The 22,601-nt window shown below is 35.5% G+C and overlaps 1 protein-coding gene across 1 annotated transcript in view; it reads right to left on the reverse strand.

The window, feature by feature from the left end:
• Window positions 1–22,601, reverse strand: part of LOC139981172 (rab GTPase-binding effector protein 1-like) — a 49,742-nt gene that overhangs the window by 17,704 nt on the left and 9,437 nt on the right. Inside the window, exons 6-19 of the mRNA XM_071993368.1 lie at window positions 21,264–21,386; window positions 19,905–19,958; window positions 19,219–19,354; window positions 18,443–18,711; window positions 16,238–16,562; window positions 15,488–15,615; window positions 14,216–14,338; window positions 13,742–13,840; window positions 12,651–12,749; window positions 11,560–11,598; window positions 9,886–9,987; window positions 5,823–6,012; window positions 4,695–4,861; window positions 2,199–2,315 (exon numbers count right to left, since the gene is read on the reverse strand). Of these exons, the coding sequence (XP_071849469.1) occupies window positions 2,199–2,315; window positions 4,695–4,861; window positions 5,823–6,012; window positions 9,886–9,987; window positions 11,560–11,598; window positions 12,651–12,749; window positions 13,742–13,840; window positions 14,216–14,338; window positions 15,488–15,615; window positions 16,238–16,562; window positions 18,443–18,711; window positions 19,219–19,354; window positions 19,905–19,958; window positions 21,264–21,386 (1,971 nt within the window). The remainder of the gene's footprint in view (window positions 1–2,198; window positions 2,316–4,694; window positions 4,862–5,822; window positions 6,013–9,885; window positions 9,988–11,559; window positions 11,599–12,650; window positions 12,750–13,741; window positions 13,841–14,215; window positions 14,339–15,487; window positions 15,616–16,237; window positions 16,563–18,442; window positions 18,712–19,218; window positions 19,355–19,904; window positions 19,959–21,263; window positions 21,387–22,601) is intronic.

Genomic DNA, 22,601 nt, shown 5'->3' on the forward strand with positions numbered 1-22,601 from the left:
ATCTGGCAACAGGTCAGTGATTAATGTTGTCACGGTAATTGCATTGACACGTCATAAGGCCAACAGTACAAACCTATCCTACTTCAATCAAGGAGAAATCAGCAACGAGATTTACAATAGCAACGAAAAAACATAAATAAGAAAATAAAAAAACTTCTTTGACATCACAGACCACCCACTGGGACTCATTAAGAAGAGAAAGGCAGGGTTCCATTAACATAAAATTAAGTTACTTTCAAACAAGTTTCAAGTTTCTTTTATCAAGAGTTACATACAGTAGCAGCAAGCAAAAGAGATGCAAGTTTTCAACTTGGCAATATGTTAATGGAATTTTATCTGCCCCTATAGCCTTTAGCTGCCACTCTTTTTACTGTTACCCAAAAATCCACTTCAGGGACTCGTTGTTTTGACAGAAAACATTGTTAAAAATAGATTACACCTGATTCTTTGTGCAGCATTATATTAGCCTGCTTCCAGAATGTTTCTTAAAATCCATTTGCAAGTTGACATTGACAGGCTTTTCTAAATAAGAGGATAGTAAAAATCCATCCGTTTTCGAACGGTTTACTCTCTGCATGTGATTAATACAATGCAAAATGCCAGAGGGGTTGAAATGTTGAGGTACAAATCAAATTCAGTAAATTACTTGTCATTTGGTTTTGGCTTGCATTCTTTGAATAATGATGGGTAGGTTTGGTAAAATTTTCATTCAAATACAGCACAGTTTCAGTAAACACATTGCTAACACCAACAAACTGATACACTAAAATCATGGGCATCTATAGTGGTGGTAAAGGGGGGGGGTGGTGGGGGAGGGTGTTAGGAGCACTGTGGACAAGTCACCTGGAAATTTCTATGTGGAAAAACATATATTGTTGTGCTCTCTCGTTAAAATGGAGGATTAAAACGGTTCGATTTTGACGGTTAACCGGTCTCCAAGTTAATTTAGTTGAATTAAGTTAATGCAGTTAATCTGTCTGTTAATCCTTTGGATTTTACATTCCTTTTTGAAATCCTGAGGTGTGATCCCCCCCCCCCCTCCCCCCGGAGTTTTTACTTCCAACATCCATGAATACAATCAAGATTGTTGTCTAATCATAATAGCTGGCATAGTTTGGATAACTGGTTGGGATACTTTTTGAGAAGGAAAATAATATTTTCAGCTACAAATTTTGTTCTATAAAGAATTCCTGGATCTTTGCAATAACTTCTCTTGATTGCTTTAAAGAAGAGTCAAGCAGGAGTTTGACCGTCACATGAAGAATAGCAGCTGTCACGCATGTATAGGCAAATACACACAGATGTACATACATACGCACAGACACATATATGCAAAGACAGAGCCATATAATGGTCAATGTTGGAACTCATCTAGCTACTGAGTTCTCAAAACTGGAACAATAACAGTACACAACAAAATTCACTTCCTTATATAACAATTTTTCATATGACAGTAACTATAAAATTCACTTCCTTATGTTACATTTTTCATATGACAGTAACTACAAAATTCACTTCCTTATGTTACATTTTTCATATGACAGTAACTACAAAATTCACTTCCTTATCTAACATTTTTCATATAGCAGTAACTAAAAAATTCACTTCCTTATATAACATTTTTCATATGACAGTAACTAAAAAAATTCACTTCCTTATAACATTTTTCATATAGCAGTAACTAAAAAATTCACTTCCTTATATAACATTTTTCATATAGCAGTCACTAAAAAATGCTCTTCCTTATATAACAATTTTTCATATGACAGTAACTATAAAATTCACTTCCTTATGTTACATTTTTCATATGACAGTAACTACAAAATTCACTTCCTTATATGACATTTTTCATATAGCAGTAACTAAAAAATTCACTTCCTTATATAACATTTTTCATATGACAGTAACTAAAAAAATTCACTTCCTTATAACATTTTTCATATGACAGTTACTACTAAATTCACTTCCCTATATAACAATTTTTCATATGACAGTAACTATAAAATTGACTTCAATATGTAACCTTTTTCATATGACAGTAACTACAAAATTCACTTCCTTATATAACATTTTTCATATGGCAGTAACTACAAAGGTAAAATAAAACAAAATAAATACTAAAATGATGAGGTTTGGTGCCCCATCCCCCCCCCCCCCATCTATCTTATTTTTGTCATATATATGCATTATTCTCTTACCTGAAGGGACTGTGAGAGCTTCACAAAATCCATTTGCACAGTTTCTGAAGTTTTTAAATCTGCATGTAAAGTCGAGCTTCTCTTCTTAAAATCTTGTAATTCTTTTTCCAGACGTTCCTAGGGATAACCAACAACAACAAAAGAAGAAGTTGGGTGTCAATGTAAAATGTAAAGACTGTGTGGTTGATAACTCTCTGTTTTCCTATATCACACTACATTGCCTTTCATGACTTCACAACACATATATCTCACCATACCATATTACATCATAGCACACTGTGTTACATCATATCACATTGTATTGCATTGCATCACGTCACATCACAACACATGTAATTTCCCACAATATAATATCATATCATAACCCAATGTGTTACTTTGCGTAAAATAAACAAAGAATTATCAGTACTTGAAACAGATGCATCGTCAAAATGGAAAACTACATAAGAGCTTGTCAAGTCAAGTCTGCCCACTAACAACACCCCCACCCCTCTCCTCCACCCCCCTAACTCCTCCCCCATGCCTACACGCATAAAACTATTTAATTGGAATTTCCAGTTAAGCTGCATTTTGAGAGTTCAGCTTATCTACAGTACCCTACTTCTCTTTATGAGACCACTTTCTACCTTGCTCTTTGCAAAAAAAATTTTCCTTCAAATTTCCAGCCCTACTTTACTTGTCTACTTTGATCTTTCATACATTTCTTTGTTTTGTTACATTTATTTATAGCCTGCCTCCAGAAACATACACTGAAGCACTATAACCTAATAGAATATACAGGGAAAATATAAAGAATTAAGTTCTCGCAGGGGCACAGAAGTAGTCTATCAAGAAAACTAGGGCTACTGACATTGTTAAAAGGAAAATCAAAACAATTATTTATCTCTCTCTAAGACTGACTGCACTGACTGTTTCGTTTATACTCCGAGCCTTCAAAAGAAACAATAGATCAGCTTTATTAGATGGCAAACTTTAATAATGCAATATCATAAAACAGCTTTTGGTGTAGATTTCTGGCTATTTTTTTCTTTTTATTCTACAATCCCATCACAGTGCATTTCATTAGCTAGACTAACCAAGATTTATTTCACACAATGAAGGAGGGAGACAAAACTTCTGGCAATTACTGACTGACTTTTTGCAAAAGAACTTCATTTCAAAAGGAGTAACCGATATGGAGGAGTGGGGGGGGGGGGGAGGGGAAGCAATGGAATGCAACTAACAATGCCTGCTTCAAAATAAATTCCTTCATCTGAGAAAAACAACCTTTGCAGGATAACAAGAAAGACATACGATACAACAACAGGCTTTACTTGAATAAAGGAAGGATTCTGTTACTACGGTAGCAAAGTGCAACGAATGCAACCGAGAAGTAGGATGTAAAAAGAAAAGATATGCGTGTTGACGTTTGTGATCACATAAAATGCAAATGAAGATTAGAGCTCTCTTGGTGAGCTTACAAACTATTCCCTTTAGGTCATAAAGACAAAAAAAAGGCTCCAAATTGAAGTGAGCATCACACACACATGTTTGTTTTACATTCAGAGTGAGGACCCCATTGTATTTTCCATTGTTCAAATCCACATACCCTAACCTTAACAATACCCCATACAATAGAATTCTTCCGAGGACATGGTGATTCTTTAGAAATCACATCCGAGGACCTGGAATTAATTTGTTCAAGTCCTCGGTCAGGATACAAAACAAGTGCACACACACGCACACACACACACAATCCTCATAAGAATGATATCTAGTTGCCATGGTGATTAATATGATGAACTTGATGGCATACATTGTATCTGAAAACTGGATTGAAATAAGAATAATCATAATAATCAGGCAGTTATTTTTCAACGCTTAAGTGAACACAACTGTGGGAGAGGCCCGCTAGGGCTTTTGGATTACAACTTTTACATCGCACGTCGGGTACCTTCCAATTCCAACATTTTAACTCAAATTTGGAATCTTTCGAATTTCGAAAGTCATTTGAGATTGGAAAAACCGTAGATTGCTCCTTGGATGAAAAACCCACCTCACTATGACCCTGATGGAAATCAAACCCTGAACCTCCTGACTGCTAAGCCTCATTGCTTCAAATGCTACTGCCTTTATAAACTCGGCCACAGCACGGGTAATACTGTATTCAAATCCAAAGATATGTAAACAGACTCAAATATGAAATCAAAGCTTCAAAAGTAGTTTTGCAAATTTTTCTGCTATTCTATATTTATATGAGTGTGTGTATGAGGAGGGTGGGGAAGGGGGGGTCCTGATAATAAAAAATCTAGGACCAGGTTGTTATGCAATCAATGAAAGGAGAGAGCTGTTTCCAATTTCCAAAACAACAAGAGACTTGAATCGTTAATTCTGATTGGATGATGAGCTTCTCGAGCTTGGTGTATTTTGAAAGAGAAATATGAATCGTGCGAAGCACACAGTTGCCACGGCCCAGCAAAAGGAAATTATAGAGCTTTACATAAATATGAAAATCACCTTTTCTTGGATGGTCTCGGTCAGTTTGGCCTTTAAATCTACAAATTCTTCTTCTGACTGTATTTCTTGGTTCTTACGGACTTCTTCCGTGGTTTTCAGACTGGCTTGCAATTTTTCCCTCAGCTTTTTCTCCCTTTCATACTCATCTTTGATACTTCTTATTCTCACTGAGGATAAAAAAAATGCTGAGTATTTTTCTGGCAAAAGTAACGAATATCACTAATGTATTTACGACTGTCACCAGTTATTAATGGGAGCCATTAATGGGAGTTATTAATGGTGGCTCATTTTCAGTACGGTCTGACGCTGTGACACCCTCCTAGATATTTATGCCAGCATCAATGTCAACAATGATTTAATTACTGAGATCCACTCAATCCCGATTTTATAATTCTCCACAGCAATCTAACGCTTTCATCTATTCTTTTTCTTAAAGATCTGAACGACTACAGATGTATTTTTTTCAATGGTGGGAGGAAAAGTGTAAAGATATGGTAGGCTACAGGAATGTATCACTTTTGTCTTACACACTTTTCCATCTAGCATATTCTGAGAGCTCGGATCAATAAATTGAAACTTGACTATACGGTTTGCACTTCTTGTTGTTGTTGTTAAAAAATGGATCATTCTTGAATGAGAATTGAACCCTTTAGTTTTGCAGTGCTCACATTTTCAAGAATAATATTATGATAACACCTGTGAAATAACTGGTCAGAATAATATTTCCCCGCTGATTTGCCACAACACTTTTCCAATTATTTTCACGTACACAATGTAAAGCATCCATATGGTATATAATGAGGTCGCTTCTAAAAGAGACAAATTCTTTCACAGATGTTATTGAACATTAGTCCGTCGTATGTCTTTTCGCTGCAAAAAACACTCTGAAGTTTAATTACCCTCTTAGGGCAGTTCAGCAAACTGATAGAGACGCCAATAACAATTTGTCATCGGGTGCTGGCGGTTAATCCAAATCCCTGTTCTCAAGCTACATCTTTCTGCTTTCTTTCTTCTTGTCCTTTCATTTAATTTTCATTTAAAAAAAAAAAAATGCCTTCTGAGTCACTCTTCATAACAAATCATTTCTCCCTCTTCATTTTCGAGTATCGTATTTTGACCCTGACTTACATAATTCTTGTCTATTCTCTTCGAGCTCCACTTGATAAGTTTCTTCCAGCGCCGTCCTGGTGTGCTGTTCCGTCTGCAGTTGACCTTGTAAGAAGTTCAGCTTGGCCCTTGCGTCCTCCAGCTCGTGCTCCGAGTTCACCCGTAGCGTCACCATGTCCTCTCTGTACTTCACACAGAGAGAGTGTAGCGTCTGAGAAGAGATGGAGGGATGGATAAATAGGATTTCACAAGAAAGCCGTGAATTTGTCATCTTTGAAATAAAACCAAAAATATGGTAAAATAGTGCTAAATGACAGACGATAACATTCACTATTACTGTTCTGATAATTATCGTTCACGAGTGTTGTGTCATTGGACTGAGCGATGCGAAGGAACGCGTAGGATTGCACACACTGTTGATTTTATTGATTAATTACCTTTGGCATAAATATCATTGGTGGTAAAACAACTGCTCCAAGTCAGCTGAAGTCATTTAATATTACTCATTAGTAACTAATTGCTTTTACTTGGAAAAAGAATTTCTGGTCAGCGTTTCTTATGCCAGTTGATGACAATAATGTTATCCATAAAGTTTGTTACTAAACCCATAGATCAAACTAATGCTTCATCAGAATTATTTCAATTTTGTTGGTTGTTGCAAGAATACTTTTACTTATCAGAATACTTATCAGAAGGTTACTTTGCTTTAAGCAAACTTTCTATAAAACAACCAAAAGTTTATAACCAGACTGTTGATATGATAATTAATGCAAGGCTGAATGGTTAAATTGGGAACATTTCTAAAAAACCCTCAAGTTTGAAAAAGAATGGAGCTTTGCATCCAATGAGCAATAATCAAATGCTTTGCCACATAAATAAATAAATAAATAAATAAATAAATAAATAAATAAATAAATAAATAAATAAATAAATAAATAAATAAATAAATAAATAAATAAATAAATAAATTAAATAAATAAATAAATAAATAAATAAATAAATAAATAAATAAATAAATAAATAAATAAATAAATAAATAAATAAATAAATAAATAAATAAATAAATAAATAAATAAATAAATAAATGAGGGCACTTCCAAAATGACGATGATCGAAAGAAATATGTAACTTAAGAAACGGCTTGATTAATCATTAAAACTAAGTAGGTTCCTGCTCTCCAAGAATTGACTTCATCTATGTGATAAGATCTGCTGAATGTCTACTTCTTTTTAAATTAAATATGGGAAACTGCTTCGGGCAAATAAGCATACTTTTAGCATCAAAATCCCAGTGGTACGTCTCGGCATATCAAAGATTATATTCAAGTCTTTAGGAGCAGCTAATCAACTATGATAATTTTAATCAAGTTGTCGCCATGGAATCCAAACTCAATGCAACATCCTTATGGTAAAATCGACCTCATGTAGTGGAAGAAAATTAGCAAAGACCTTTTTGTCTGTCTTCAAAATAGAAAGAAAGGAATATTCTAGCACATAGACACAGCAATGAAAATTCGAAAAAATGGGTTAATCATGGAATCGATTGACCAAAGTTTGGTGCCCAGATTATTATTTTGTGACATATTTAGGACACATGATAATTAAGGATGAATGAACAATGTTAGATAAGTCACAAAATACTTTAAAAGTAGTTTTTTTGTACATCTGGTGACCTTTAAGTTTACCAATGTTACAATTATTGATCAATAATGAAGGTACAGTTGGAAAAGGTTCATGTTTATTAAGTGTTCACAATTTATTAATGTTCACCTTTATGTGTTTATCAGTGTTCATGTTTACATGTCAATCACTATTCCTGTTTACATACTTGTCAATGTTCATGTTTACATGTCTATCAATGTTCATGTTTATCAGTGTTCATGTTTACAAGCTTATCAGTTTTCACATTTCGGTGTTTAACACTGTTCATGCTGATCAGTGTTCACATTTCAGTGTTTCTCAGTGTTCAGGTTTACATGTCTATCAGTGTTCATGTTTACATGTCTATCACTGTTCATGTTACATGTTTATCAGTGTTAACATTTAAGAGGTTTATTAGTGTTCATGTTTATCAGTGTTTATCAGTGTTCATGTATACATGTTGATCACTATTCATGCTGATCACTGTTCACATTTCTGTGTTTATCAGTGTTCAGGTTTACATGTCTATCATCGTTCATGTTACATGTTTATCAGTGGTCCCATTTACAAGTTTATCAGTGTTCATGTTTATCAATGTTCATGTTTACATGATTATCAGTGTTCCCATTTACAAGTTTATCAGTGTTCATATTTATCAGTGTTCATGTTTACCAATGTTCATGCTGATCAGTGTTCATATTTAAAAGTTTATCAGTGTTCATGTTTTCATGTCTATCACTGTTTGTGTTAACATGTCTATCAGTGTTCATGTTGACAAGTTTATCACTGTTCATGTTTACATGTTTATCAGTGTTCATGTTTACTTGTCTATCAGTGTTCATGTTTACAAGTCTATCACTGTTCATGTTACATGTTTATAGTGTTCATGTTACATGTTTATAGTGTTCATGTTGTCAGTGTTCATGTCTACACATTCGCCACTGTTCATGCTTGGTGTGTTTGTGTTCATGTTTGAAAATATTCAACCACTTTCATGAAAGTTTTTACGAATTCCGTAGCTACAGAGAATGCAGCAAATTAACAATACAGATCTGCTCAAGGATTACTTCTTCTTGTTTTCATTCCTTGCCATTAATCAGTCAGTTGTTTGACAAGAGACATTACCACGGTAACACAATAATATGCTGTTAAGTTGAAAACAGGCCGCTATATACATAGATGTTAAAACCCTGAATGCTTTCAATCTGTTTAATATAAAGTCAATCAAACTGACAGCTTAATTGTTGGTTCATTTCCTATTCACATACATTATAATAGCCCCATCTCAAATATATTGCAAGACGTGTAATGCTTTTAATAGATTAACATGTTTGAACAATAGAAATAGTTGCTGAAACCACAGAAATATCTTGGCTAGCTTAGTCAATATTGCATCTAGGTTTTAGCCAGGGATTCAGATCAAGGATTGCGAGGGGGGGGGAGCAAATTTTCCACAATGAGCAAGTTGTAAATTGTCTTGAATATTCATTGAAACGGTAGGATAACATGACAATCTTTCAGCTTTTAAAAGGGCACCACAGACCGACAATTTTCAAAAATTTGAGAGGGCAACAAGGGCAAGTTTAAAGTGAGAGAAAGTAAATACAAAAGTGATAGAAAAGAGGAACAGGTCAAGATCTTCATGTTTCCTGCAAGTGCTTAAAACAGCTTTTCTCTGGCACAAATATCGCTGGAGTTCCGAACAAACTTTGACAATGAAGTCTAATAATATCCACACAATAATGAGGGCACCTATGGCAACTAAATTATAGGGGGCATATCAGATGAATTTTTTAAGGACAGAACCAGGACGGTGGGTAGGGGGGCACTGACAGTAATTTGCTCTCTGCCAATTCGAGCTTTACACTAAAGTAGCTAAACCTGCTGGTGTCAAGATCCAATTTTGTGCGAAAGGAACATTCTGGATAACAAATAAGGGAACATCTTTCAAACCAAAGATGACCTGCACTGATATTTGTCTATTTTTCCAGACATCAAACATCCATACCAAAAAAAAAAATCTGCCTTTGGTCACTTTTCCTTGACTTTTCAGGTTTTCAAAGCCCTTTTGATGCTGTCCAAAGGACATTGTGGCAAGGAAAAACATGAATTATGTATCTAGGCCTACTTTGTGGACTTTAAATGAGCTCATGGACAGGCCTCGGACCCACTTTGAGAAGATACATCAATATAAGGTACGAAGAGTACGCATACAGAATTTTCTGATATTTGACTTTTTTTATCATATCATGTAAGATTCCCATTTCACAGGAAGAGTTACATCCCTGTGTGTGGTGGCCTGGGAGGAGGGGTACAAAATTTCACTTTGGACTGCAAGATCTATTTCATACTAACCTCTGATAGAGAGTTACTGTTTAATAGTTGCCTGCAAATAAGCAATAATAGAACTAACTGTTTTTCAAAGCTTCATAGAGTAGACTTACCTCCATATCGTTGGGAATTTGAAAGGCTTCATCATTCATGATAGACGAGTGAATATTTCTCTTATTAGTTAAACTATCATTTTCACTCTGTAGCAACTTGACCTGTTGGAAAGAATGACAACAGGGATAAAAAAAAATTTGCCATTTTCATCTAATCAGACTACCTGAAGCCTCTAATTTTAACGAATTTATTTGTAAAATAATGAAAAATGAATTTGTTTAAATGTTTGTTAGGAATACATTTTTACTACTATCTACAAAACAGCAGTTTTATAATCACTAAATATTTTAATATAATATTAACATAACAACTAACATAACAAATCACTAGACATAACATAATGCAAACGTACCAACATAACAGAAAACATTAATCAATAACGTAACGTAACAGTTTTATAACACAATACAACATACCACAACACAACACAACAGTTTTATAACACTATACAACATAAATAATACAAGTTTTATAACACTATACAACACACCACAACACAAGTTTTATAACACTATACAACGTACCACAACATAACAGTTTTATAACACTATACAACAAACCACAACACAACACAACACAACAGATTTATAACACTATACAACATAATACAACAGTTTTATAACACTATATAACATAACAACAGATTCATAACACTATACAACATACCACAACACAACAGTTTCATAACACTACATAACATAACAACAGATTCATAACACTTTGCAACATACCACAACAGTTTGATAACACTATACAACATACCACAACACAACAGATTTATAACACTATACAACATAATACAACAGTTTTATAACACTATATATTAACATAATATGAAACTTTTATAACACTAAATGTACCAAAGATTCTTATCATCATGACTCAATTGACAATATGTATAGAAGGCAATATCTAGGTCATCTTACTCTAAAGGTAAAGATATTATATATTTGTAGTCATCAAATTCTAGTTGTGTTCATATCTAGTCACCGTCTCAAATCTCTCAGGAAAAAAATTCTTTGAATTCCTACATGCTGTTACTATCTAACTTTCACATCATCAATCATTTCTGGAACAGAAAAAGACCAAAATTCGTAGCTATTATTGGCTGTATGCAGTGTCCTACTTAAAATTTGGCACATGAGATTTCAATCTACTAAAAAAGATTCATCTGTTTTTTTTGTTGTTACTTTTCTTTGATTTCATGGTTCATGTAAGTTTGATAAATGCAAACATTGTGAAATACACTGTGGCTATGAGAAGCAGAATAATAGATGTTTGGCTCCAATGCAAAACTTTTCTGCAGGGACATTATTAAATACTGTCAGAAAAAAAAAACAAATAAGTGGAAATTTTTTATTTTTTTTTTTAAATTATATTTAAATATGTTTAAATTTAACATATTTAAATGTTATATTTAAATATATTACATTTAAATAGTTTACAATTCAAATTAGTTTGAAACATAAGGACTGAAAATTACATTTGATGTAACTTGTCTATTTGGCAAATTTCACTGGAAGCAATCGTCTGGCATTTAAAGTTAGTGTTACTACAAGGTGTATAAAACTTTGACTTCAAGTGACCCCTGACCTCACAGAAATAACAGAGTCCTTGTACTGACTATAAGTGGATAAACATTTTAAATATGACGATAGACCAAGTAACGTTACCTCTTCATAGAATTCATCTCTAACTTTTGAAAGTTTCATCTGGAAAGAAAAGTGAAAGGTTTTGGAAAATATTTGTGAATTTATCTGTGAGTAAAAACAAAATGTACTATGTGAACAAAAGTCAAGAATAAGAACAAAGACACGTCTGCATTGCTTCAGGTTTGTTATAAATCAATGCTATCATTCGCATGTTTGCAAGGATGTTTACATTCTTCACAATGTTTAATTACATTAATTCTATTAATACACCATAACATCCTGTCCCCCTTTCTCCTCACTTCATAACCATACCAATGAGTTATACTGCACAGCAGGATTGACATCCTACCACTCTACTTCCCCTCCCCCAACATCAAATTTATTCCAATTAAGAAAGAAAATAAAACTGTTAGCCAACTGCTTATCCACTAGAGAGCCTGTGTTAGAGAATGTGTAAAAGTAAGTTTTATTCTGTTACTGTATCCCTTTGGGTGATCCTCCTTATCTACTCTGTATTTGTACTTGTATTTGTATTCTTGTGTTTCAGTTTTATCATTTACTCATCCCGCTGCTTTCACCATGTCTCACCACTTTCTTTTGTTTCAGAAGCTCAGAAAATTGATGCAGAAATCCCAGCGCTGTTCACCATGCTCATTAACCTGTCTGTATTTTGTGCGTGTTTTGTCCCTTCTGTTACTGTTACTTGTCATTTAGCCTCTGAAGAAGATCCTGCTAAGATCGAAACGTCAGGCCAACTTACTTTTACACAATTAAGAAAGGAATCATTGGTAACATTCACGCCTCACCAAGATTGAAAGCTTAACAAGAATTCATGCCTAACCAATGCATCAAAGTTACAGCTAGTAAGCTACACTTTAAAACTTTTACTAGCTGGTATGTAATTCAATTTCAATTGAACCATTACAAATAAAAGTTTTAACTTGTAGTTATTGTAATTAGTTACAAGACCTAAAACTGAAGGAATAATTCCATAGAGCAGTAGTAAATAAGGTAGAGCAGAGCTCAGGGGTCAGTCAAGGTGAGATGGTTTTATATTCTGTTAGAAAACTCTACTCTTAAAGTTTTTGAGTCTCCACTGATTTTAAACTCACCACTTGATCGTGAACCCCTGCAAATAATTGATTGTATTCAACTTGAAGCTTTGTCAGGATTTCTTCTGATTCCATATTCTTCTGACCTAAAATGGTAATCTAATCAATCAAAAAACAGACATAAAAAAAGAAAGAAGAGGAATGACCAGTTATTACAGTATATTCTCATTGGCAAGAAGCCAAGAAAGTTTAGATGGAATAACAAAATCAAATAAAACAGAAGCTGTACACACCACTACTATAACGATAAGTGAATATAAAAGTATGAGATATAAACACAGAATTGAATTAAGGTCTTACACAGGATGGGCAACTTATTAATACAGTATGACTTAATTGTAAGGATCTATCCTATGAAAAACAGCATTTCCATGAACAAAAGAACACACTACCTACCCATATATCCTATCATGGATATCTCCTATCCAGGGTGTGGATAGAAGGGCTCAAAGAAGTTCAAAACTGCTTTAAAGGGAGTGAAGACTCGCACAAAAGGAAACGTCTAACGCCGGTAATCTGACCTAGTTTCGAATGAGGTGTAACAGAAGTGTTAGACACCACCATCGATCGCAGAAAATACACACACACAGCTTGCTACCGTCGGTAATTAGACACTAGTGTATAGTCAGTACATACAGCTGCGGTCATGTACAGCGATGGACATCTCAGGTCCAGGTAAAGATAACAAGGTATCACGTTTCATTACTGTTCTGTCTGCATTTTGTAGCGACATGAACAAAGCGTCACTTGCAAGCAACGGAAAGTTAACTTTTACAGATGGCCGCACGCGGTTTTGGGCGAGTCTTCAATGCCTTTAATATCACTATTTTTAATATGCTTACTTATGCTTCACATAAGTATGAGACTAACACAGACATTTCCGTAACTCAAAAACTGGTTACTTTGAAGTTCTTCTACCATGTTGCATAAATTTCATTTGCCATTGATATGCTAATTTTTGCTAATATATGTATACATCTTCAAAGAGACACATGTCTCTGATATAAAGGCTGAAAACTTTTCTGTCTTCGGGCAATTATTATACTATTTTAATATATGCTAATTTATGCAAATTCATGCTAATATTTCACCTGTGATTGTGCATCTTCTGCCGCATTCTTTAGACTCTCTTCCAGCTCTTGCCTCTGTTTTTGTTCATGTAAAAATTTGTCTTGTTCAGTGTCCACTTTCTGCAAAGAAAGAAACAATAGAGATAGTCACAGGTAATCTTTACCATTTTGCTTAAAAAATATAATTCTAGAAGGAGAGGAAAAAGCATTTTACCGAAAAAAGTCTCATTATATTTCTATTCACCCGTCATACCACAAATGCCCTATTTCAATATAAAAAACAAACTGAATTATTTTCTGCTTTCCTAGATAGCCACCTCCCCCCCCCCCCCAAAAAAAAAAAATAAAACAAGAAGAAACAAACTGAAATAAGCAATTCCAACAGTCTACAGACAGATTAATGTAAATTTTTTAATCTCAAATATTCAAGATATTATGGTAGGATAGAGAAAAGACACAATAAGGTACAGAAAGCCTAAGCATGATGAGACATACCAATTTGAGACTGTTGATGGCATCTTTGTAACTTTGTTCTCTCGTCTGGATGGCCACCAGCTGAGATTCATAGTTACTGCACAAGTCACACGGTACCCCCACTCTTTCCCTGGCAGCTCGGATCTGGAATTCAAGATGGTGAGAAAGTCACAAATCAAATTTCGTACACATTTCTTAAAAATATTTCAACAACAAAAAAACCTCTGTCTAGTATTTGTTTGTAGAGATTAAATGTCCTCTGATCTGTGGATCTCATACCTAGAAATTGATTTCACAATTTCAGTCATTTGCTACAAAAAATCCATGCATTAAACAGATGAACTTGATAGAATGGAATTCCCACTGGTCTCTCTATTGAATTAACGCAAGATTCATCTAACCTGCTAGAAAAATTACAGTGCTTCTCTGTTTTATTGGCAAATGGTTAAATCCACTGGCATTTAGCCACTTAATAGCCCCAGTTTACCTACAAGAGCTTCTCCAAGAATACAGACCTAGCAGGGTGCTTCGTTCAAACGTACAACATATGCTATCTGTTCCTTCTGTTCGCACTTCCACCTATGGGGAAAGTTGCTTTGCTAGATCAGCTCCACAGCTCTGGAACAGTCTCCCCTTACATCTGAAACCAATCCAGCATGTGTCAACTTTCCAGAAAGAGCTCAAGACGTTCTTATTCATGAATGCGTATCCATTTGTTTGATAACTGTCGTGTCCATTTTGGGTACTTTGCTCCTGCAGCGCTTCTGAGCAGTTTTTTTTAACTGGATAAAAGCACTTTACAAATTCTTATATTATTATTATTATTAATAGCACGTATCTCAAGGCATGGGACTGGTTGTTGTAGCTTGTAAATCACTTTGGGTTTTTCTCACATTCTGAGCAAAATTCTGAGAACAGTGTCTCCAGAAATCTCCAGAAATGGATCACGACTTTGGAAGTGAGTACCGAATCCCGACTTCTGTCAACGAATCGTGAAAACTTCACAAGATTACAGCCAAAAAGAGAAGTTTCTACATCACAAAACTAACCTGGAAAGTCTTTCAATCATACTGTTCTAATTTGGTCAGCAGGTTGAGATAAAACTTGAATGACCTATGTGGATGTCACTGCTTATGAAATGCAACCAGCTGCAATAAAACTGATCTTTTCTTATAACGGACGGGAACCAAACGGTCGGGTTGTACTGAAGAACAACCTTGGATGCGTACTGAATACTGACTGGTAAATGTGAGGAATAAAACAGGACTACACCCAAGAAAGTGAATAACTTACCTCTTCTTGGAGTTTGGACCACTCCAACTCAGAGACCACTCTCTTCCCCGTCAGGTCAGGATGATCGTCCAATGAGGAGGTCACATTTTCGATGACCTGATCCATCTGCTCTCTTTCCGGGGTGGTACCTGAAAGAGACGATTCATAAAACCGATATCAATGATTAAGGTATCTTGATGCATTTGCAATATGATAAAAAAATGGTGGATGTATGGAAAACATATGAAAAAAATGAAAATTCATCTAACATGTAGTAGGCATATGGGTTTATCATATTAAGTTAGTTTTTCCCACAACCATAGCGCTTTTTATTGTTTGAGAAAACCAAGTCGATTGTCAACTCAGCAAAGTGCAACTCAGAACAATGGGTGGTCCCTGCTGCAAGGAGGATCTAACGAATGGTGAAAATATCGATATCAATAGGACACATCTTTTAGCTCAGTTTCTCACTTTCATATTTCTGACAATTCATTTCAAACCTGATGGAAATTGTTGCCAACGAGATCTGAACTTCCTGGCTTGGTTCATTATTAAAGTTAAAATATCACGACATGTATTATGCTGGTTTGGCAAAATCTTGTATCAAAATGTACCACCGATATCACAACATCGCAAAATTACTAATGCATCATACTGTAATCAAATCTGCACATAAAATAAGTAAATAAAAGTTGATTCTAAGGGGGGGAGGGGAGAAACCGACGAAGATATCTGAAGAGAAGTTCAAGGGAATCATAAGAAGCAGGTTACCTATTATGGCTTTAATATCAGCTCCAGTCAGACTCCGATTCGAGGTTATCGATTGGGTATCGGCAAACTCTGCCGCGACGCCATCTGGCTCTTCGCCAAACATGGAGGTATCGATGTCGGATATTCTGGTGGGGTCGAACGATGAATCCAACTCTCCGAACACCACCGTGCTCATGGGGGCGCCTTTATACTTGGCGAGTTCGTCTGGGTTTATGTTGGGCGCCGGGCTGGTGATATTGTTAGTGGTGGAATGGAACGTAACTTGTCCCGGTGATGGTGGCTGTGTTGGAGAGGGGATCTGAATCGGCTGGCTCTCCTCTTTCAGCTGTGGAAGCGATGATGAAATGTGTTTAATAAACACAAATATGTATTAGTCTTAAAGGGTGTGAAGACTCGCGCAAGAAGAAACGTCTAATGGCGGTAATCTGACCTTGTTTCGAATGAGGTGTAACAGAGTTAGACACCACCATCGATCCCAGAAAATACACACACAGCTTGCTCCCTTCGGTTATTAGACACTAGTGTCTAGTCAGTACATACAGCTGCGGTCAATACCCAGTGTACAAACAGTACAGTGATGGACATCTCAGGCCCAGCTAAAGATAACAAGGTATCACGTTTCAATACTGTCTGCATTTTGTAGCGACAAGCAGAAAACGTCACTTGCAAGCAACGGAAAGTTAACTTTTTCAGAGCACGGCACGCGGTTTGGGGCGAGTCTTCAATGCCTTTAAGAGAAATATGAGATTCTTACAACAGGGATGTAAGTGCAGCCCAAAAAAAAAACCGGAAAAAATATTCGGAGACCCCAGGTGAATGCCGTCCTAACACATCCTACTCCTAGCTCTGACTACTTACACACTATCGTTATGTTAGGCTAGCTCAGAAGTATTAGCGCTAACACATCTTACCCCTAGTTCTTACTACTTACACACTATCGTTATGTTAGGCTAGCTCAAAGTTACGAATACGTCGCAGCGAACTACGGAATAAAAAACAGTCTCACATTCGAATGCGATCACAAATATCGACTTTCATATGCGTATCCCGTAGATTTCCGCCGCTCACAAATATCACAAGCGTTAATTCCAAAACTTATGTCGAGCACCAGCAGTTACGAAGATATTAATTAGCAGTCCAATCAACATGAATTAGGCAAGGTTTTTCAACGACAGAAATGAGCTATAGCGATTTGAAGTTTGCACGTACGCAACGATATTCACATGGCACAATGTTGTACAGTGCAATGCGATGATGCGAAACTGAAAATGGTATTTTGAGTGATCGATGAGTGAAAATTGAAGTTAGCTTGCTACAACGGGCCAGGCATTTTTGCCGCGTTGTGTCTTTGATATTCGAACAATTTTGTGGAACTTTATTGGAATTTAAAAAAAAAAACGGATTTCCGTAAAAATACGGAAGACTTATTGGAATTAAAAAAAAAAAACGGATTTCCGTAAAAATCCGGAAGACTTACATCCCTGTTCCAAAACTAAATTACATTTCAGTATAACACTAGCACTGTATCACTTTCAAATGTCAATAGTAACAAATACTAAGGACTTTTTAATAAATTCTGAAGGACGTTTTTTTCAGTTCTCGAGGGAGTGGTGTCTTGCTCTGTTAGCTCACATTATGAAAGTAACCATGAAACTGCACAAAAGAAAATATAAAATAATACTGCAAATTAAGACCTCACAGGGTGATTTGGGGTAAAACTTTTAAGCAAGTGACTGTCATTTCTGACTGGCACTCCAGTAAACAGGTATTAAATTTTTTTTTTTTAAACATTTTATCTGTAAAATAGGTAACTTACGTAAAGCTATTCCTTTGCCCTTATTGTTTATATATGTTTACCCTTGGATTATAAGGTTATACTAGCCAGTCATAAATGAAAGGACAACACAATACTGGAAACATTACACAGGCAACTCTGGTAAATCAATATTTTGTGATACTTCTCAGGAACTGATTAAATGGATTTGTATTCTCATCACTTTTATAGAAAAGCCTTTGTGGCATTTACAGGCTCATTTTGGTTTTAAAAGGAGACAAAAAAACAACAAAAACTAAGAAAACTATATAACTGCAAAATGGGTTTTGAAAAGAAACCTGACCATAAACTTTACTTTTAAAGAGTCTTTGAAATACCAGTTTCTTGCATTTACTCATCAAAAACAATAATAAAAATTTATGACGTTTTACCTCTGTCCTAAGATCTTGTTCCACTTCTTGGTCAAGTTTGTTTCGTTTCTCTTCTAGGTCTCGGACCCGCCTCTCTTGTTCCTCTCGCTGTTGATCCTCTTTCTTCAGGACCTCCACCTGCCTCTGTTGTTCCTCTGTCAGGACGCTCTCCAGCCGCCTCATGTCCATCATCTGCAGCCTCTGAGACTCGAGGAATTGATCGTTTGCCATCTGCCAAGTCTGCGTCAGAGCGCCAAGCTTGGATTTCTCTTTCTCTAAAATTTCACAAACTAGACGGCGGAAAAATGTTTATGCAAAGCATGAATGAGAGTCACTTATTTAACAATGGTTGTGGCAATGCCATAGTTGTATCAGAAGACTACCTTAATAGTCATCTTAGGAGTTAGGAAATGTTTTCTATGGTTTTATCCATGTGTGAGTATATATTTTCCTTAAACTAATGATTTTTTGATAATTCCCATGGGTTAATTAATGTTGCAATCAATCCATTCAGCTGATAACTCCTGAAACTTTTGCCTTTCAGACATTTTTCATGAAAAAAAACCAAAAAAAAACCATGGGTTTTCAAAATATATTCATAATATTATTATTATTATATATATTATTATTGGAAATTTTCAAAATTACACCTGTCCATTGTTTCTTTAATATTATCAATGTTGTTATGGGTAACTTTTAGTATTGAAAAGTGCCAATTTTCGACAAAGAAACTTGTTTAAGATTACCAGCAAGGATTCAACCGCATCTGAACAATAGAAATCTATTCCATTTCTCACCATTCTTTAGGTCCTTTTCAAACTTGTCGGCATTTTCCTCAGCGACATCCTTCTTAGTCTGCAAGACCCCCACAAACAGTTCCAGATCAGCCCGGCATGACTTCTCAGTATCTAGAAGAGATATGACTTCCTTTACCTGTCAATCACAGAAGACCAAAGAGAGAATTTAGCCTGCATGTGCTACATTTCAGAAATAACATATTAGAAGAACTGCAGACAAATAGCTATCATGAAGGAAAATCTGACATAATTCCTTTCCAGAACTACAGGGAATGTCTCGCTATGCCTCTCATACGGGTATATGTGCCCTAAATTTACATATTCCTTTGTCAATTATGTTACAGCGGTGTTCCTCTGCTACGGAATAAATATTTCAATGCTACAACACACGTCAACGTGGAGAAAAATAGCTTGCGAACCGCTTGTTGCTACTGTGTCTGGTTCCAAAATAACTGTCTTCTGTTTTAGGCCTGTAGTCTTCAAAGCAATGTTAAACAGGGGGGTAGGGGTAGGGGCGAGAGGGTGTTACTAATTGTGCGAGCGGTTACATCAAGCATTAATAATAATAATAATCATAAGCATTAAAGGGCATATGACTTTGTCTTCCATGTTTTTACTGAAGTTATCTAAATTTCTACCGTATAATGTCATTATTTATAATGATGATATGGTCAGTTAAATTTCACCTCTTCAGCAGGATCTTTGGAACGTTGGAAGTCTTCTACCTTGGCTTGCAGTTTCTATTATGAAAGAAAGAGGAAGGCAATTGAGGTAACATAAGAATAACATTTGTCATGAGGTGATATATGACGACAGACACGCATAAATTATGATAAACATAAACAGTTGCACTTTGTGCAGGGCAAAGCATGATTATAGTATCCACACGATAGGAAAAAAAAGGTCAAAACATCAGAACGATGTGAATCGCTTTTCAACTCCCTCACAAATATTATTTTTCTGTGATATTTTGCACTGGAAATTTTCACTTCAAGATTATAAGCAATAACAGAAATATACTAAGTCAGTCACTTAGATGTTACAATTGACTTCCAAGTAGGGGTTCTGGAGGTCCTCTCCCAGAAACAATGACTTTCTGATGTGAAAAGGTGCATGTTTTTCTGAGGCATATTAAGGGTATTTACTTGATCTGTAAGGTCTACATGCAAGGTTGTTCTTATACCTACTTTAAAGTTTTTGTGTAGGGGTTGAAAAAGGGTGGGGGGAATCCAACCCCCCATCCCCTGGATCTGTGCCTGCATCATACATAACCCATGTGATATAACAAACATGTTTGTACTGTCTACAAGTTTGGGCGGTTGCTATTGCTATCTACTCTCCAACTTTAAATCCAGTGAGGTCAAGATTATTTGATGTTAAGAAATTGAATGTATGTGTAATAACCTATAAGTATTAAATATTAACTTAAAGGTCTATGGACACCTATGAACAACATTGTCCTAATCACTTTATGAGGCTTCAATATTGTTTTGCAATACATCGATTCTCGCCTCCATATACTTTATAATTACTGTGTACTAGTCCATTGATACTCTCCTCCACTATACTTTATTATACAACACCTAATTATATTCCGGCCATTTGATTGGTCAATTGCTCGTCGATTGCATGCAAAATCCGCTCTATTGCACTCTATGAAATAGAACCATGGGTTATACTTTTTTGATAGCACTTTTTTCAATGGTAAGAGAGCAGAGAAACATGTCTGTTCAAAACAATCTGTTGCATGAGTGCATTTTACATCCAATTATATCCAAATTTGAAGGTGTTGTATAAAACAAATAATGAATGGTTTCCATTCGTGCAATAGTGCAAATATTTCATTCGTTGAAAGATGTTATTTGTTCCATTCAACTCGGCTGCGCCTCGTTGAATGGAACATTCCATCTTTCAACTCATGAAATATTTGCACTATTGCACTCATAACCATTCATTATTTGTATATTACCTACTGTGTACTAGTGTGTTGATATTGGCCTCCACCATACTGTCTAACTACTGTGTACTAGTCTATTGATACTCACCTCCACTTTGTTATGTAATAGTCTGTTCTCCTCTAACACCTTTTCATTCTTCTCTTTTACAAGTTTCAGTTCATCTTCCAGTGGAACCACCACAGACTTCATCATCTCTGCATGTTGCTGGGCCTGCAATTGAAGAAAATGATTCTTGGACTAACAACGGGCAATCACCTGGGCTCCTAGTACAGTAGTTAGTACCAAAAACTAAACATCAAGCTTTATAGTAATCTACAGACGAAAATATGGGACATTACAGGTCGAATTCCTCTGACAAGTAAGAACCAGGAAAGATCTTGCTGTTGTCATTAATGGGTATCAGCTTTGTCAGGGATCCCCTTTCTGGACAAGCAAGAAGTTCTTGACTCCTGTGAAGGCGCAAGTTTATTCCATGCTGGTTTTTATCTTTGTGTATTAAAGCAATCAAATCTAATACTGATGCACATTTGGTTACCCCATATTTGAAATAAGAGGGGTTTACAATCATTTCGGTTTTAACGAATTTAAGCAAGTTATTAACCATTTCATCCACAAAACCTTCAAATATTTTTCATTTGCAAACAATATGTTTCATCTTTAACTGGGATAAATTGTAGTGAAGGTGACCAGATTTTGTATAAGGTACTTCAAAGCACATTTCATTTACAACACGAGCAATATTATTATTTAGTTTCATTTCGAAGAAGTTTTGGAACAGTACGTTTTGTCAATATATGAGTGCCTGAAGTGTGAACTGAAAGTATATGAGAACATATGGGATAGAAATGTAAATTTCCTGTTGAGTGTATCCCTTGCAGTTAAACCTAACTGTGATGATACTTAAGGTGCAACATGGAGCTCCTTACACTCTATATTGGATGACAATCCAACTAATATTATAATATATAACTTATATTCATATCTAGTTTCCTTTAGAATAAGTTTTGGAACAGTACGTTTTGTCAACATGAGTCTGTGCCTGAGGCGTGAACTGTCAGTGTATGAGTATTAAAAAACATTTACAAAATTGTCCCAACAGGCTCATCTCAGTTGGGACAATTTTTTTCTATACTGTAGTGTTATATCCCGCTTCAGAGCACTCGTATTGTCAGTACCAGCAGTATGAATATCATGTTTCTATCAGATCAAGGTTAGGAACTGTCAATACCAGTGCTTAGAGAGCATGATATTGTTGTACAGTTTAGAGAGGTATTAGCATAAGGAATTTGTCCCAACTGGCTCATCTCAAGCCTACACAGCTGAATATTCATAAGAATATAAGCAGCCAGTTTTTAAATATCCTCACAAGCACATATCCATAGGAAATGGGATCTCTTGTCTGTGAAGAACACATGGGAAGGAAGT

This window comes from Apostichopus japonicus, chromosome 15 (assembly GCF_037975245.1).
Source record: "Apostichopus japonicus isolate 1M-3 chromosome 15, ASM3797524v1, whole genome shotgun sequence".
Taxonomy (NCBI): domain Eukaryota; kingdom Metazoa; phylum Echinodermata; class Holothuroidea; order Aspidochirotida; family Stichopodidae; genus Apostichopus; species Apostichopus japonicus.